Raw genomic sequence first — 17,585 nt, 5'->3', positions numbered from 1 at the left:
GAGCTGAGAGCTCTAGGGGGTCGTGGGTCGTGGGTCGGGGGTCACCTAAAAGTTTCAAATTTCGTTCGGCCCAATAAAAATAAACAAAGGAGGCCTGGGGCCGGGGGTAGAGTGGCCTGAAATGAGCCCTGGGCTCGGATTGCAATTATCCTGCGAGAGTTATCCATCAAAGATGCCGCTCGCCACTTGTTCTAATGAAAATTTGCTGACATTCTCAAGGAGTCGGGAAAAGTCGGTGGATGAGGTTGTTTCGGGAGAACAGGTGGAAACGGAGCACCTTTTGCCATTTTTCGGCGTTATGGTTATGACCGCCCCGAACCAGATGGTATCGCGGCTCTACGGTCTTTGGCTTTAAACAGCCGAAAGGAGATCCTTCAAAACGGGAATTAACTGTCCCAGCGAGGGGTGTTTCCTGAGTTACTAAGGTACACTACACAGAGAGAATTATTCAAGTAATTTGCACTCAAATTGACAGTTTTTGAAGTTAAAGAGCACATTTCCTCAAATTGAGAATTTTGAGATCAATTCAAGTTTTTTTTCTTAAAATGAGTCCAATATTTCTTAATATGAGTTTTCTCCCCGAATGCTGTACTTAAATTCAGTACATCCTCAAATTGAGTATACAATAACTTTATTTGAGAACGCCATAATTTTCTCTGTGTAGATACCAATTATAATAATATATTTATCTTTGTATCTCAACTGAAGACTATTGTATATCTTTATTAATAATTATGTAATAAAAGAACTTCCCTATATGGGTTCTTCATCTTACGAATATAGTAAAACCTATATGCTTAACCCATAAAAAAATGTTAGACTTATCTTTAGCACATATAAATGTCTAAAATATTAAAGGAATTGATTTTCTTCAATGAATTGAACCTAATCACCTGGTTTATTTATTTCCCTTGTAATATATAGTTTTATAATCCCATTTTCCATGAGGAATATTTGAAACATATCGCAGAGATATATACCAGCAATTAGAATACACAGCATGGCAAAAAAGTCCTAGTTTCCAGTGATAAATTCATTTGCACCTGAGTTTTTGTCAACTTTATTTTACAAAATTGTTATTTATACCCCCTGTTTTAAGGAGTCCTGTTCCTTCCTGCCCGTAAACCCCCTTAATCTATTTCCCCGCCGGCCTGTGTCCACTTTTGCTTTGACAAACAGCCACAACAATAAAAAAGGAGCTGAAAAAATAGAGAGGCGGAGAAAAAAACAGGAAACTAATGGATGGGCAATGGCACCCAAGGGGGCGGGCTGAGGGGGCGTGGCAGGGTTCCTGGGGATATATGTACATATATATAGGCATGTATAACACCCGGTGGAGGGTGCTCCTCCGGTTGTTTGTTTGAGAGATTTTTCGGGGACGGCCGTGAGTCAAATATTTGTGACAAAAACGTTTGGTTTTATTTTCGCCAATCGGAAAACTCGAATTTCAGGAGGGTTTTTCAGGGGCAAAATTACCTGAATTGTTTAGGTATTTTGTCGACACTCTTATATTGGTCGAATTAAAGCCAACTTTGAGTTGTTTGGGTGATTATTTTTCGCGAAAACATTTTATTCAAGATTTTAAGTCTATTCTGACCTTAAACATTCATTTCTGATTACAGACAATTTCAGGAGGTTTTCTGTTTGAAGAAAATAACAATATAAATCATTTCTCATTGTTTTTCTCCGAAAAGTGTCTACTTTTTCCAAAAACATTGGTAAATAACTGGAAGCGTTGATGGAAAAATGTAATATACTGTTCTCATAGCAAAGCAGATGTTATTTAAATTTATTTTATTTTCTTAGGAAAATTCAATTCATGTTAATAGGAAATTCCGAGAAGTTGTTGTGCTTATCCTGGCATGAAATTTTCATTTAGGGTTTCTATTTACATACATAGAATTTCAGGGGGTTTGCTGTTTAAAGAGCCAGTTGAATCCAAGCTGAGTAGTTTACAACAGAAAACATTTTTCATTATCTTACTTCTCCGAAAATTATTCACTTTACGCGAAAACAGCGGTAAAACTTTGGAAGCGTTGATGGTAATATCAACAATGATATTTTTATACCAAGAAGATTATTATTTAAAGTTGTTTTTTATTTCCTGGAAATATTCAACTTATGGTAATAAGTATTTCTTGGAATATGACAGTTCAAGTTTTTGTGTTTATCCTGGCGTTAAACGTTAATATGTGGTTACTGGTTGCAGAGAATTTTATGGGGCTTACTGGTAAAAAAGAAAATAGTATCCAAGCTGAGAGTAGTTTGCAACAGAAAACATTTTTCATTATTTTCTTCGCCGATTTTGCTCGTCCTTAATATTTTTCAATTTCCTGCTCTTTGAGCTCCGGTTTCGTTTGAGATTTTTCCCCGCCCGCTGAGCGTGTGTACCCCAAACCAAGTGCCACGCCCACGCCCACACCGCCCCCTTTGACGCACAGCTAACGGCACTGCCAGCGGGCGGTTGGGGCGGCTGTTGAGCGGTGGGCGTGGCCGGCGGACAAACAAATTGCATGCGTCTCTCATTTCTCATTTCGCAATTCAGTTGCCTGCTGCAGTTACAGTTGCACTTGCAACAGCGCCAGGTTGGCGGTCTGCCACGCCCCCCGGCGAAATGCACCGCCCACGGTTCCCCAAGAAACATAAAAAAAAATAGTGCAACCATTTTTGGATCACTTCATAATACCAAAGTATGCAGTATCATAAGGTAATCATATGGTAATCATATGAAAGATATATTGTACTCATTTGCAGATTATAGTTATATAATAATCACACCATAATCATAGCACAATCTTATCATAACTATAACATAATAGAATCACAATCATATCAAAAACATATAATAATAATATGATATTCACCTTATATTCATATCATAATCACATCATAGTCATATAATATCCATTATCTTTTTAATGTATCTTATAATAATCATAAGGTAATCATATAATCATATGGTAGTCAAATAGTCAACTGGTATTCATATAGTCATATGGTAATCATTTGGTCATATGGTATTCATATAGTCATATGGTATTCATATAGTCATGTGGTATACATATAGTCATATGGTAATCATTTAGTCATATGGTATTCATATAGTCATATGGTAATCATATGCGGAATATAATCACATAATAATCAAATCACAACCATATAACAGTCATGTTATAACCATATCCTAATATTATCATATTCATATTACAGCCATATGACAATAATATAGTAATCATTATATATTCATATTATAACAAAGTATCATATTACTAACATTTTAATATAATATTCATATTATAATCATATAATTTCCAAGAATCATGATTACTTTAAGCCTCATACTTTTCCCTAATATCTCACCCCATAAATATGGTCTGCTCTTAAAGTACGAATATTCTGCACAGGTTTTCTTTTCAGTGCATCGGCTCAGTTCTGTTGTCTAGCCACTGCACATACCGAAAAGTTAATCATAAAAACGCCGAGCGAAAATGCCAAGGTTCAACGTGTTGCTGATTGTTTTTTCTCCTGGGTGTCAAATTGTTAAAACGACATGGTAAAGGGGTCAGGGGGCAGCGGTTGAAAAGAGGGCGGACCGACACGCCCACCAACCAGTTGCACGCTGCGTATACGCAATAAGCGCTCCCATAAAGCCATAAGCTTTTTTTGGCAAGCACTTAAAGTTTGAAAAAATTAAATTTGACCGAAAATTAAGAAGCAATCGAGCTTACCAAAGTCACTTTATTGTTTTAAAACGGTAGCAAAATCACATAATCGACTTACCTATAAAGAGAAGGAGATAAAACAAGTAATTAGTAATGTGAAAGAAAGTTTTAAGTACGTACTAATACTTATACTTATATGTGTATAATAGATTATTAAACAATTTGGATACATTTCTTATTTTTAATTTAGTTTTAAAACTCGATATTAATGAATTTTAAAATCAAATTATTTAATTAATTAAATGAATCCTAACAAAATCCTGAGAATCCTTAAGCTTATGTCCGTGAAAAAGTGTATTTCTATTACAAATTGTGAATATTTTAATTCCCAACACAGAAAATATTTTATTTCATATTCATTATGCTTTTCCAAAGTTTTCAAATCCTGACCCTAATCAACAAAATTGGCATTGAGTTAGTTTTCCACTCGTGAGCTTTAAAAGCTTACTCCTTTGTTTAGCTTTTTTTTAGAAAAGTCAAGTGTGGTGAAAAGCTCTGCGCAAAGTGCTGTTCCATTTGCCGAAGCTTTGGGTTTGCTGCCCTGCTAGTGAGCTTTCTTGGAATTTAATGTTCTTATGATCTTAAAATGAATTTGTATAGATTTTTAGGTTCATATTTTAGGTTGTAACTTTTCCTAATTCCTTGCCATTTTTGATACGAATTTTCTCCCTTAAAGCTTTCTTATCAAATTTTTGAGAGGAGCTGGTCGCTAAAGTTATTTTTCTCTAGTTCCTCAAGTATTTTCCTTTTTCCTTTTTTTCTTAAATTCCTTTTAGCTTTCGGAAAAAGTGCATCAGGGGTTTTAAAGCTCAGCTGTTGAGTAGCTCAAAAGATAAAGGGAAAAACTAAAAAGTCACCGGCTTGCTGCGGAAAAAATAGTCAAATCCCAAATCCATTCCCCTGGGCCATCCACATTTTTTTTCGCAGAAAACAGAAAAGTTTAAAGCGAAAAAATGAAAGCAAACAAAAAAAACTGCCTTGATTATTGCATCAAAAAAAAAATTCTTTCAAAAAAATAAGAACTACAAAGTTTTGTTATTAAATTATAAGTATACAAGATGTTATTTGGTTAAGACCATTATTAATGATGGAATTTGTACATAACAAATATTAAATCTCCAAGAAATAGCAAGACTTTGAGTGAAAAATTGAGATAAGCAAAAAAAAACTGACTTAATTATTATCTTAACGAAAAGGCTTTAAAAAATACGAGCTACAAAACATTTTTTTATGAATTATAAATTATAAAGAAAAAATCATTTTAGCATTAATAAAGCTTTCAAAAAATTAAGAACTTAAGAGGATTTGTTTATGAACTATGGTCGTATTTAATTTAGGACCATTATTAGTAATATGTTTTAAGTCCAAAAAATATATTTAAGCTTAATTTTACAGAATACAACAATTGTCCTCGGCCAATTTAGTAAACTTAAACTGAAATTTACAGAGTTTTACATCTTTAACATGAATTTAGGTAAATTTTTAGCAATTACTGTGAACTCTGCAACAGGAAATAGCTGCAAAACTTTCCAGCTCTTGCCGATTATATTGCATTGAGTTTCCCCCAATTTCAATTGGCCTTTTCTTTGCCTCTGCTTTCCCTTGTAGTCAGATATATTAAATTCCACAACTCTTTTGTTTTGTCCCTTTCTGTTTAATGGTTTTGTTTTTATTATCATTCCTTCTCATCCTGGCTCACCTTTTGTGTCTGCCTCTCTTTTTCGTTTTTCCCCGGCATTTTCCCCATCTCAGATTGCCTTTATCTTAGGGATATACTTCAAATGGCCATCCGAGATGGCCTCCCATTCCCCTTTCTACAAGATGGTCTTGCAAATGTCACACGTGTCGTATGCGTAATATTCGTAATGTCAGCATTAAAAGCGGCAGAAGTCTAAAAAATGTAAATAGCTGGGTATTGACTTTCCGCTACATTATGTCTGCTAATAAATAGCTCAGCTCGATTTTCATTTGCATTTTATTAGCATTGCTTAAATTGGAACATCACAATGTGCCAAAGTTCGGCCATAAATTAACGGGGGAACAAATGGGGAAAGGGAGCGTTATTTATAGTTGATTTAATGCCTCCTAATTAGCGTTAATATGTTTCCGTGGCAGGCCCCTTTAATATGACCCCCTGTTTTTACTCCTCCATTTTTCGGATATTTCTCGCTTAATTTTCTAAGGGGCGTAAAATTCTAGAGCACTCAATTTTGTCAAAGAAAATTACACACAACCAACTGCTAATTAAAGCAGTTAGCCAAAAAGAACTAAAAAAAAATTGCAAAAACAAGATTGCACAACAAAATAGACTTAAAGCCCATTCAAAAAACTTTTAGAAAGTACCATTAATAACGTAATAGATTTTATAGGTTTGTTTTTAAATACCACTTTACAAAGATTAATAAAACTTAATGCAGTTAAGCCCTTTCAAACCTGTTAAGTAATTGAAAAGCTTAAACTTATGACTAAGTTTAGTTTCCACTAAACATGTGCACCGAATTAAAGGCCTCACCAATGTGAAGTATAGAATATCAGAACTAAACTTAATTAATGAGGTGCGTGCGGAGGATTTCAGACCTTCGCAAGTATCCTGATAATAACGAAGATTCAGCCGCCCAGTTTTCACCTCTTTAGTTGCGCAAATATACCTTCATTAGCGCCTTAAAGTATGCAACACTCGACGCAAAATGCTGTATGCTGTGGAGGGGGGGGGGGACGAAGAGTTCTCAAATACAATATGCAAACAACGGCACGTTTTGGTATGCGAACACGGCCCATCTCTTAACCCGCTAAGTCCATTTTAACCACTTTTGGCCCAGACTTTGGTCCCGCGGGTAAGGAAAATCGACTGCCAGCATCTTACTCACTTTCAAAAAAGCGAAAAGTTTTAAAGTCCCTTGAGGAAACGACTGTCAAGTGACCAGTACACGCAGGAAAATTACTAAAAAGCAGTATTTTATAAATTACCTCAGAATACACATATGGAAAAGTATTTTTGAGGTCCTGAAGTCCAGGGTATTAGTATTTTACAACTTTGAAAATTCATAAATGAATAAGTACTTTTTTATATTTTAAAATATTTATATCCTTCTTAACAAACAGATTTCTAAAATCCGTTTTCCTATTTAAATTTTTTTCCTGTGTAGCCAAATGCTTTGCTTAATGGGTTAACTGCTGGGTTAAGCACAGGCCTGACCGACAAGAGTTAAAGGTTGAACAGTTTAATTAACAATTTCCTGGGCTGATTGATTGACAGAAATCCAAAACAATTTTGAGGCCTGCTCCAAGGAAACATGACCCAAAAGTTATTGGCAAAGTGCTTAGTATATGTATTAATGGGAGATTTCACCCAGCCATTAAACAAGATTTTGATTTACAACGTTAAATCGCCTAAAGGCCATCGTAACGTAATGAAAAACAAGGGCTAGCGTATATTCCTAATTGGGGTTGGTAAAAAATCGATTTCACGTTCGATACTATCGATGGTTTTAAAATATAGGAAACATTGATGTTTTCGATCCATATATTGATAGTTTTGATCAGCAAAATAATTGAATATTGCATTTTTGGTATTTTTGTGGAATATAAAAAGATTTTTGGTAAATTTATTTTTGCTTTTGTGATTTGTGGTTTGTTTTCTTAGATTTTCTATTTTATCGATCAATTTGGTCAATATAGATAGATAAAACTATCGATTGGGACCACTATCGATTTTTGGTCAACCCTGTTTCTTGTTGAAACTTCGTGAAATACCTTAGGCCCACTTAGATTTTCTACTTCACAACTTCTTTTTGCTGTTAACAATTCCCCAATGTCTTTTAACCTTTGACAAACCCGATGGCAAACCGAAATCGCCGCATTTTATTGAGGGAATACCTCTTTCTTTTTTTTAAGTTGATAAAAATGCGGGCTGCGTCACCGAGTCGATCCCCTGATAGCTTAAAGATTGGAGTATAATTTATATAGACATTAGCTCGCCGGCTTGGGGCGTCGAAATTTTCAATTCATTGCCGGGAAAACCGCCGACTTTGACATGGCATATAAATGAGGAGGACCCCCAGGACTCGTCGTCCTGCCCACCTCCGAAATCCCGGGGAAATGTATACATTTTCTGCTGTGTTGTTTTCCTTTCTTCTGCGTGTTATTTTATTTTTTTTTATTTTTTAGCCTGTTTGACTGGGGCAAACAGCAACAATAATAAACATTTCTCCTCGGACCATTTGTCTGTGTGTTTTTAATAATAAATAAACTGTAAACATAAGTCACGCATACAGAGAGAAAGTTGAGCCTTGAGCTCTCCCCCAGATTTATGAGAGGGGTCAGGGGTCAGGGGTCAGGGGTGGAGGATCCCTGCCTTGTGGCCAAAGCTATGCAAATGTTGCGGCCTGTCCGGATTTTGAAGGCCCCTCCACAAAATTCCTCTTGGCCCCTCCACTATGAAACTTCCCTTTTTGGTTAATTCCTAGGGGAATTTTTGATTTGGGAATTAATGTTATGACTAAAGTGGTGGACCCACTGATAAGAAAGCCACAGCAGAATGGCAGGCTCGTCCCTGTTTTCCAAACGATTTATTAGATTTTACTCACTGGCTTGGGAGGACAGCGTAAATAACTTGATACTTAAGATTCCAGCTGGTTTTGTGAAAGTAAATTAGAAAGGCACATGTTTATGCATGTTAGGGAATTTGTTAGGGATATTTTTTGAATTTTTCAAGAAATTGATTTATTTAGGGGTGTTTAACAAAACAAATTTCAAACTTGTAATTGAAATTTCTAGTATTTTTTAAATTTTAAATATTTTAGTCTGTATTACATATTTAATTTATTAAAAAATATTTTTTTTTTGATTCAAAATATAATTTGTATTTTGGTTTTATATAAAAATTTGTTTTCTTACTTATTTATTGTTATTTACAATTTTAAGTAATTTTAAAACTGAGAATATTTCTACTTGTATTCTAGGGTTAAATTAAAAATATACTTTCCAATTTGATTACCAATTGACAAGTGTTTTTGTCACATTCTGTATTTTTTGTGACTTTAAATTAATATAGAACACCTACAAAAAATTACCCCCCCCTCAAACTCTCTGACAATTTAGCTTGAAATTTGTTTGCGTTTCAAAAATAAATATGCAAATATTGAGCAACAACTGTCAACTGGTTAATCCCCGTGCGTTGCCTCAGTTTACTTTCCTTCCGCCTGAGTTATTTTTTGTGTTTAGCCATTAGCGCGTTTAATGTTTCCCACCGATTTATTTTCCAAATACACACACATTTTTTCATGGCCGTATTTGCATTACATTCCCTCTGCTTGCCTGCAATTATATTTAAATACATTTAATGGACGTAATTCCAATAATTGTTTAAGTTTCCCATTCCCGATTTCCTTTGTGCTTTAAATTTCATGGACTGGCAGCTTCAATTACCCCGCCACATTCTTCGCTCCTTTCTGGGGGTTCATTAAAATTATTCTCTTTATTTTCGCATTATATCTTTTTTATTTTTCTGTGCCTGCTGTGTTATTAATATATATATATATTTATATATATATAAGACTGCTGTCGCTGCCAGAAAGAGAGAAAGAGACAGGGGACTGGGAAAAAAAACATTAAAAACATTTAAATTTAATTATACGACTATGACAAACAATTTTGGCATTTTGACAAAGTTTTTGGGGGGAGGGAGGCTTTTCTTGTGACATTCTCGGACTGATGGAAGGCCCACCCACCCATTTAGCCCACTTCGCCAGCCAAAACCCCCTTAAAACCTCGCCCCCAGACAATTTGCAACAACAAGTCAACAATTAGCAGCGAGTTCAATGTGCCATCAGGGTCCAGGACACGGACAAGCAAGGATATAAGCAAGTTCATTAACAGGGTGGTTTGGGGGTTGGCTAAAAACAAGGGGTCACGGTTGGGGTTGGGGGTTAGGGGTCGCACAGCCCCCTGGCACTCACAGTTCGAGCCATCGCCATCACAATGGACAAATTAAGAAGGGGTTTTACGCAGAATTTGTAGGACGACCTGGCGCCATTTCAGATAAATTTAATTCATTACATTTTGTTTGGGGAAACTGAATTCTATTGTGTTTTAATAATAAGAACTAAGAGTTATGGGTTGGCTTTAAAATCTCAAGAATGCGGAATTTCAATTTAAATCCAAATTTAATTAATTTAAATTGTATTTGCATACTATCTTGGCAAGTTCATTTTCATGCTCAACAAGATGTAAATGTAAACATTTTTGTTTACTTTAATATTTATTAAACAAAAGGTATTTATCCAAATGAATTAATTAATTTTAGAGTTATTATTTCATTTATTTTTTAGTTATTATTTTAAATATCAAAAATCATCGTTTTTATTGGTACTTCATAAGCACAAGTCTGGCTTCAGACTTCAGCCAAAATCGTTTAAATGTATTTAAGGTATCAAATAAAAGACATGTAAATTACATATTTATAATAATCTTAGGGTGCCACACAATTGACAAGGTTTTTTATGAGACTTTAAAATGTAATTTTTAAGTGTCCAAAAGTATGCAACGAAAAAACCTAGTATGAATTAACTGTACTTTTGAGTTCCAAAAAATGTTGTTGCGTACTTTTAGACACCTAAAAATTAAATTTAAAAATAATTTCAAAAACCTAGTGATTTGTGTAGCACCTCGTGATTTAATAGTATTTTCTTTTCAATTATGGCTAATTAGTAAAAAGAGCGTTAATATTGACATACATATTTTAAATTCAGAGAAGTCTTTTTCACACAATGAATCCCGGGATATTAAATTAAATATACCCCAAAATTGCAGTCATACTTTTATGTGTTTAGCTAAATATTTTTAACTAACAAAATGGATTAAATGGTATTTCGGAGGAATTATTTGATCCTGAGATCAGGGGGACTCACCCAAAGAGGTCCGAATCGCTGCCGGGGAAGCTGATCCTGGGCGAGAGGGGCGACCGTCCCTGGGCCCGCTTGAGCATGTCATGCAGGCCTGGCGGAGCATGGATGGGACTCAAGATGGTGATCTTCCGGTTGCCCGGCGGGGCCAGGAATCCCCCGCTCAGGGTCAACTGGGTGCGCATGCCCGCCGACGAGGAGCTGCTCTTCATCTCGATGGTCTCGGCGGACTTGGAGATCAGAATGGAGGAGGACTGCTGCAGGCCCAGCTTGCTCATCGAGAGCTGCATGGATCCCCCGGTGGCCGAGCTGTCCACCAGGCTGCTCGACGAGGATTCACCCACTCCGGCCACACTGACCGCATCATCGATCTGCGTGGACGCACTCCGGATGCACTTTTCCGGCCGTGCCCCGCCCACTCCGGCTGCCGCCTCCGAGTGGGCCGATGTGGAGCGTACAAATTGCCTCACATGCTTCTGGTGGGCGGTCAAAAAGCCATGTGCTCCTCCTTCAGGCTGCTGAAGAAAGCTCTGAAAACGAGTCTTGCTGCCGGTAGAATTGCTGGAGTTGTTGGCGTTGCCACCTGTCTGAGTGGTGTTGCCACCTGGATTAAGATTACCAGAACCAGTGGCCATAAATCGAGTGCTACTGCTGCTCGTGCTGGTTCTCTGCTCACTGCTAGTTATAATCGAGGTGGAACTCTGGGCCTTCAGTTGCTGGGCCAAGGTGGCCGCCTGGGCGGCGGTCAGCATTTGGGTGGCACCACTCGAAATGGTGGTGGCCTCGCCCACAATCGTGCTGGACTGCAGACTCTGGCTACGCGTGGAACTCGATATGATCTTCTGGGATTGCTGGGACTGCTGCTGTTGCTGGAGCTGCTGGATCTGTTGTTTTTCTTGCAGACCACTGGCACTGCTGCTCATCGAAAAGGAGCGAGTGCTGCTCGAGGAGCTGGAGAACTTCTGGCTCTGCACCTGCTGCACCTGCACTTGCTGCTGCTGCTGTTTCTCGGGGGATCCCAGCTCTGAATCGCCCATGGAGCGCACTTCATCCGGATCCACCTCACTGGGCGTGGTTATTATATATTGCGGTGGTGCTGATGCTCCTCCTCCGCCCTTTCCTCCAACTGCACCACCATTACTCTCCTGGGACATGGTTTACTTTTATATTTGCTTTTTTTTCGCACACGTTGCTAGGGAACAGAATTTATGCTTTTAATTTCACTGCACGAGTGACAAAAAACGCTCACTCTTGCCTCAATGGATTGCATACTTTTTTGGGACTAGGGGGGGGGTCATGGGTTAAAGTTGGGTTAATTGAATGGCACAAGTGTAAGGGAGCACGAAAATCCACCAACCAAAACATTAAAACAAAGCCAAAGTAACCACGATTTTTAATTAGAGCGCAGAATTTACTTCTAAAACAAAGCTAAAGGACTTTAATAAACTGTTTTCCAGAACTTAGTGTATAGAATTATTATAAAACACAAAGCCAAAACCGCTGAGAGTTTTAATTAGGAAACTTAACTTCTTTTCACATCAGAAATTGTATTAAAATTTACAAAGCTTAAAAAAAAATACAATAGCTATTAATATAGGTGTCCAAAAGTATGCAGTGAATAAAGTATAATCAGCTTTCTGAATGAACTCATGGTATATCCTAGCTAAAATATATTGTTGCATACTTCTAGACACCTTAAATGGCATTCAAAAGTGACTTCAAAGCTCAAGTGATTTTTTAGCACCCCCATTAATAAAATGTCATTAGCTTGAAACCGATTTTTTTACCCATGCTAGAACATATCTATATAAAATCATTTCGTTAAACCTCATTAACAAAGTTCGTGAAGCGTTCCCCAAATGGTAAAAGTTTGCTTCGAACTCGAACGCAACATGTAGTGCCCCCGTTTTTCGCCACCTCCACAATTTTCCACCCCCTTTTTGCCTTTGGCGAGATTTTCTTGTTTTCATCTTCCCTCTTTTTTTTGCGGGAACATTTTTGTTTTTTTTTTTTTTTTTTTTTGTTAGTCCGTACGTTGTTTTTCTGCTCTTTTTGGAGCGTGGCTTTTTTCGCTGGTGTGCCTTAACAAGCTGCATAATTAACCTGTGAACCGTGACCGTGACTCTGGGCAGCCCCCCTTGCCAATTTCGCCGCCCTTGTCTGTCAGTCAGTCCCTGTTAAGCTCCCAGTTGCCAGTGCGCTTTGCAGAAAACCCCAAAAAAAATATGGTAAGCTGCTACCTATAAACAACTACTAGGAGTTATGCTTTCAAAGCATTTAAAAAGTGTTTAATGCTTTTTAAACAATTTTTTTACATACTCTGAAGTATTAGAAGTGGTTCAAAATCATTTAAAAATCTACCCAAAAGTATGCAGTAAAGCTGTCGTTTGAAATAAAACCGTCGGTTTATCAGGTTCATAATTTAATCTTGCATCTTTTACGACACCATAATCACACTATTAATTTCGGTGGCTCATTAAATCCTTCAGACAGTGCACTTAATTAAATGAAAAGACTTTGACTGCAGCCGCGACTTTGTTTTCCCTTTCTTTTCCGGCTTTTTCATTTTCCTCTTTCTGTTTGGACTTTTCTACGATTTGAATTGAAGAGAAACAGTAAAGGAAAATTGAATAAAGGGGGGAAAACTGTGATGTTTCTGCAGAATTATGCGAAGTCCTTTTTACTTTTCCCTTTCTCCTTTTGATAATTCCGAAGAAAACCAATCACTTGCAATTTGATTTCATTACAGGAAATGCATTTAAAAAGAAAACTTGTGGTCAAAGGAAAATCATTACAGGCAAATTAACAGGTGATTTAATCTTTTTATCCTTTAAAACATAAATACAATTTTTGAATTAGCTAATTTAAGCTTGATTAAATTGTGGGAATCCGAATTTTATTCTTGAGAAATAAAATATGGTAAAATATTTACGATTTTCTATAACTTCCTATGCATGGGCTTTTCTTTTTCCCATAAATTACACTTAAATTAAATGAAATGGTAACTTTAACCCCATTAGGTCACCGATTTGCGTAACTCCTTTCACTTTTCGGCAAGTCACCCAAATTGTCGGACAATTGAAGGTCAGCACTCTCTTAGTTGCAATGACTGTCACATGACAACAAAAAGGACAACAACAACCAACATCTTGTGCAACAGTCACGCACACACGTACACATCGCTTGCAACACACACACACACACACACACACCGGAGGACGCAAGGATGTTACTGCAATTTTATGCAAATGGGTACCTTTGCCTTGCTTAGTTGCCTGAAAAATGGGACGACAATGGCAACAATTTACACTGAGAAAACTTATTACAAAAAATAATATTTGTTTTTAAAAATAAACGAAAAGTGATATCTTTTATATTTAATTATTGTCAAATAATGACATTCTCACTTTAAATAGGGTTTGCAATTCTTGTGAGTGCTTTGAGTTGCATAAAAATATTATGTCAACGTCAAAAATACTATATTCAAATTCTCGCCAAAAAACCGATTTTTCTTTCCAGTTTTTCAATCGCAGTTTGGCCAAATCAAGGCGTACAGCTAAAAGACCGACTGTTTTGAACAGCTTGCTAAATATGCTAACGATCCCGATCATTTTAAGTAAAATTTAATTTTTGACCCATTTTTGCATTTTTTGTAAGGGGGTGATCGTCTTTTTTTCGAAAAATGGCAAAAATAAAAAATTTCTAGGTTTGAATGCTAATAGATTGGAAATTAAACTACAAATCCAACGAGGTATGACATTCCTCGATCTGACGCTTATTTTCTTTATAGCAGCCAAAAAACTGATTTTTTATGGCGAAAAATGGGATTCAGATCTGTCAAAAATACTATATTCAAATTTTCGCCAAAAAACCGATTTTTCTTTCCAGTTTTTCAATCGCAGTTTGGCCAAATCAAGGCGTACAGCTAAAAGACCGACTGTTTTGAACAGCTTGCTAAATATGCTAACGATCCCAATCATTTTAATGAAAATTTAATTTTTGACCCATTTTTGCATTTTTTGTAAGGGGGTGCATCGTCTTTTTTTTTCGAAAAATGGCAAAAATTAAAAATTTCTAGGTTTGAATGCTAATAGATTGGAAATTAAACTACGAATCCAACGAGGTATGACATTCCTCGATCTGACGCTTATTTTCTTTATAGCAGCCAAAAAACTGTTTTTTTATGGCGAAAAAATGGAATTCAGATCTTGTCAAAAATACTATATTCAAATTTTCGCCAAAAAACCGATTTTTCTTTCCAGTATTTCAATCACAGTTTGGCCAAATCAAAGTCGGCACTAAAAAATCTTCAGTTACTTTGGTGAAAAGAATCAGTTTGTTATTACAAGTTGGGAATTATAAGGATGAAGAATAAAGTTATTTGTTTACTGCTAATCTGTTCTAGCTCGTATCCCATGATTATTTTTTCCCAGAGTTGTGTCATGTTATTAAAAATAATTTAAAAATTAGAACCTATTCAAATACTATTTTTTGTGATTTTTGAGCAAATGAATCAGTTTGCTATAACTAGTTGGGAATTATAAGCACGAAACATTACAGTGAAGTTATTGAAAAAGCTTTGGGCTTTTTTTCGCTCAGTGTGTAAACGTTTGAGATGCAGGAATTTACTGTAGCCTAAGGGCTCGTCTCCCAGGACTCTTTTCCCCCAACTTAACTCTGTCCTTTCCGTTGACACTTTACCTATTTTATTTTTTTCGGGCGTGACACTCAAAGTAATTGGAATTCGTGCAGAAAAATGAGTGACAACCACCGGCCCAGTTAGTCACTGTGCTTCGATCTACTCAATTGCAGGCAATCGAGCTTAGTTGCACTTGGAATTTCCACCGATAATAATACTTTTCGCAATCGATGCGATTGCATATTACATCGAATTGTTCATTTGCAGCACTATTTATTACACCTCTCCGTATAGAGTGCATATTTGATTTGATTTGCCCGCTTCGCTCGTTTTCCATTCCGCCAACAAACAATTGTGAGGGAAGAGGAACAACAACGGGGCAACAAAACCAATTTGCATATACGGCAAACAAGGCGAAAGCAATAAGCTTCATGTGTTGATTGCCACGCCCCCGACGCCCACGTTTCGTGGCTGTGTGTATATATGTATGTGTATGGCATAGTTAACAAAGGCTTTCCACCGCATTCCCAATCCCCAACACATGTCAACATCATTAGCTATATATCAACTTCACTTTCAATGCCTGCCCAATGAATTTTCTTAACGATGCAAGGCGTGGAACAAAAAAAAAAGGAGGCCAAAACACAATGGCTTTTAAATTTTCGTGAGTTACGACATCTTCACTTCTTTCCCTTTTCCCCTTTCAAGCTATTTCGTTTGTAATTTGGATATATTAGAGGGTGACTCAGAAATGCCATATACAGGTGTCCAAAAGTATGCAATAAAATGTTATGAGTTCGAAAGTGCGACAGATTTACTCCGAAGGAAGATGTAACTTTTCACTGCATACTTTTAGACACCTTTAACTAAAGAGTCCAAAAGTATGCAATAAAATATTATGAGTTCGAAAGAGCGACAGATTTACTCCGAAAGAAGCTGCTATTTTTCACTGCATACTTTTAGACACCGTTTACTAGAGATTTTGAATTTATTTCAAACAACGTCTAAAAGCAAGCATAAATGTATTATGGGTCCAAAAGTCCGAGGGATTAACTCCGAAAGACCTTCTTTTTTCGCTGCATACTTTTAGACACCATGTCTGTAGAGATTTTAAATTACCTTTAGGCAACGTCCGAATACCTGATTAGTTTATCTGCATGATAATTTGCAAACTCTTTGCCTAGGATTAATTAAACTAAAAGAATTAAACCAGAAAACCATTTCATTTTGTGTGCCATTTCCTAGGGCTGAAATTTTTAATTTACTGCCCCATCCTTTTGCCCCCGAGGATTATGAAAGAGCTGCTGAATGGAAAGGAAATAAATTAACCTTCAACCTGGTGGCTTTTCCTTTGCATTTCTGGGATCTGGGTGGTGGGGAGAGTGTGGTTTAGAGGCTGCACAGCTGATATTTACCAAATGAATTTTCACACACACCCCTTGGACCCGAACCCGTACCCGAACCTTCGACCAAATGCAATTCGCGGCCAAGGTCATCGCTGCTGACATGCATTAAAAATAAATCCACTTTAAATTGACTTTGATAGCAGTGGCGTCAACCGGGGAAAGTGCATTATAATGTACTAAAAACTGCGGACAAGCTGCAGAAAAAGTGGTGAAAAAAAAAACACCCACCGTTGACCTTTCTATATTCATTGCCTACTTATAGGGAAATGGAAAATGGAAAATCCTCCTATCCACCAACTCAATTAACGTCGTCAATAATGCACTCTAATTGGAACAATTTCCCACTGGCGTAATTGATACGGAACGGTTATTATGATCGAATTGGATCGAATCAAATCGAATTAATGTAATGGCCCAAGGTTATTTCAAATGGACAACGTCAAAATATATTGGTGGGTGGAAAATTGTAAATTGCTTATAGGTCAATTAAATAACAGAAGTGCATTTTAAATCGATTACTGGGTTTTCTTGGATTTTAGTTCTAGTAAGAATATATCCTTATCTTATTCTTTTTAAGAAAATGAATTAGGAGTTGGGCATCTGCCTTCCAAAATTATATTATTATATTTTTTATCATTAAAATATATTTTAAATGCTATTAGAGTCTTGGGGAATTTATTTAAAATATTTTGTTAAATTTTACCCAAATTGGGGCTGTCCAATTATTTTAAAACTAGCCATCCTTTGGTCATCGAGTTAGCAGCGTCTAGATGCGAACACAAATCATGTTCCACTTTCCCGCCCACTTTTCCGGGTTTTCCCGACCCCGCCCCCCTGCACCACCCCGCGGGCTTATTGCATCATTGTGTGCTCATCATGTCGGGCTAAGTGAATTTGGCTGGTGTAAGAGAATTTT

At 36.7% G+C, this 17,585-nt stretch overlaps 1 protein-coding gene across 5 annotated transcripts in view; it reads right to left on the bottom strand.

The window, feature by feature from the left end:
- dnc (phosphodiesterase dunce) overlaps window positions 1-17,585 on the bottom strand; it is a 142,802-nt gene that overhangs the window by 74,630 nt on the left and 50,587 nt on the right. For 4 of the 5 annotated variants that reach the window (XM_070997849.1, XM_070997850.1, XM_070997851.1 and 1 more), the window contains exon 1: window positions 10,631-11,823. The exons of the other annotated variant lie outside the window; for it this stretch is intronic. In XM_070997849.1, the coding sequence (XP_070853950.1) occupies window positions 10,631-11,778 (1,148 nt within the window). In that variant the 5' untranslated portion in view covers window positions 11,779-11,823. Of the gene's footprint in view, window positions 1-10,630; window positions 11,824-17,585 lie in introns of those variants that run through there. 5 annotated transcript variants of the gene reach the window in all.

This window comes from Drosophila suzukii, chromosome X (genome assembly GCF_043229965.1).
Source record: "Drosophila suzukii chromosome X, CBGP_Dsuzu_IsoJpt1.0, whole genome shotgun sequence".
In the NCBI taxonomy this organism is placed as follows: domain Eukaryota; kingdom Metazoa; phylum Arthropoda; class Insecta; order Diptera; family Drosophilidae; genus Drosophila; species Drosophila suzukii.
This window is presented reverse-complemented; position numbering and strand designations above follow the sequence as displayed.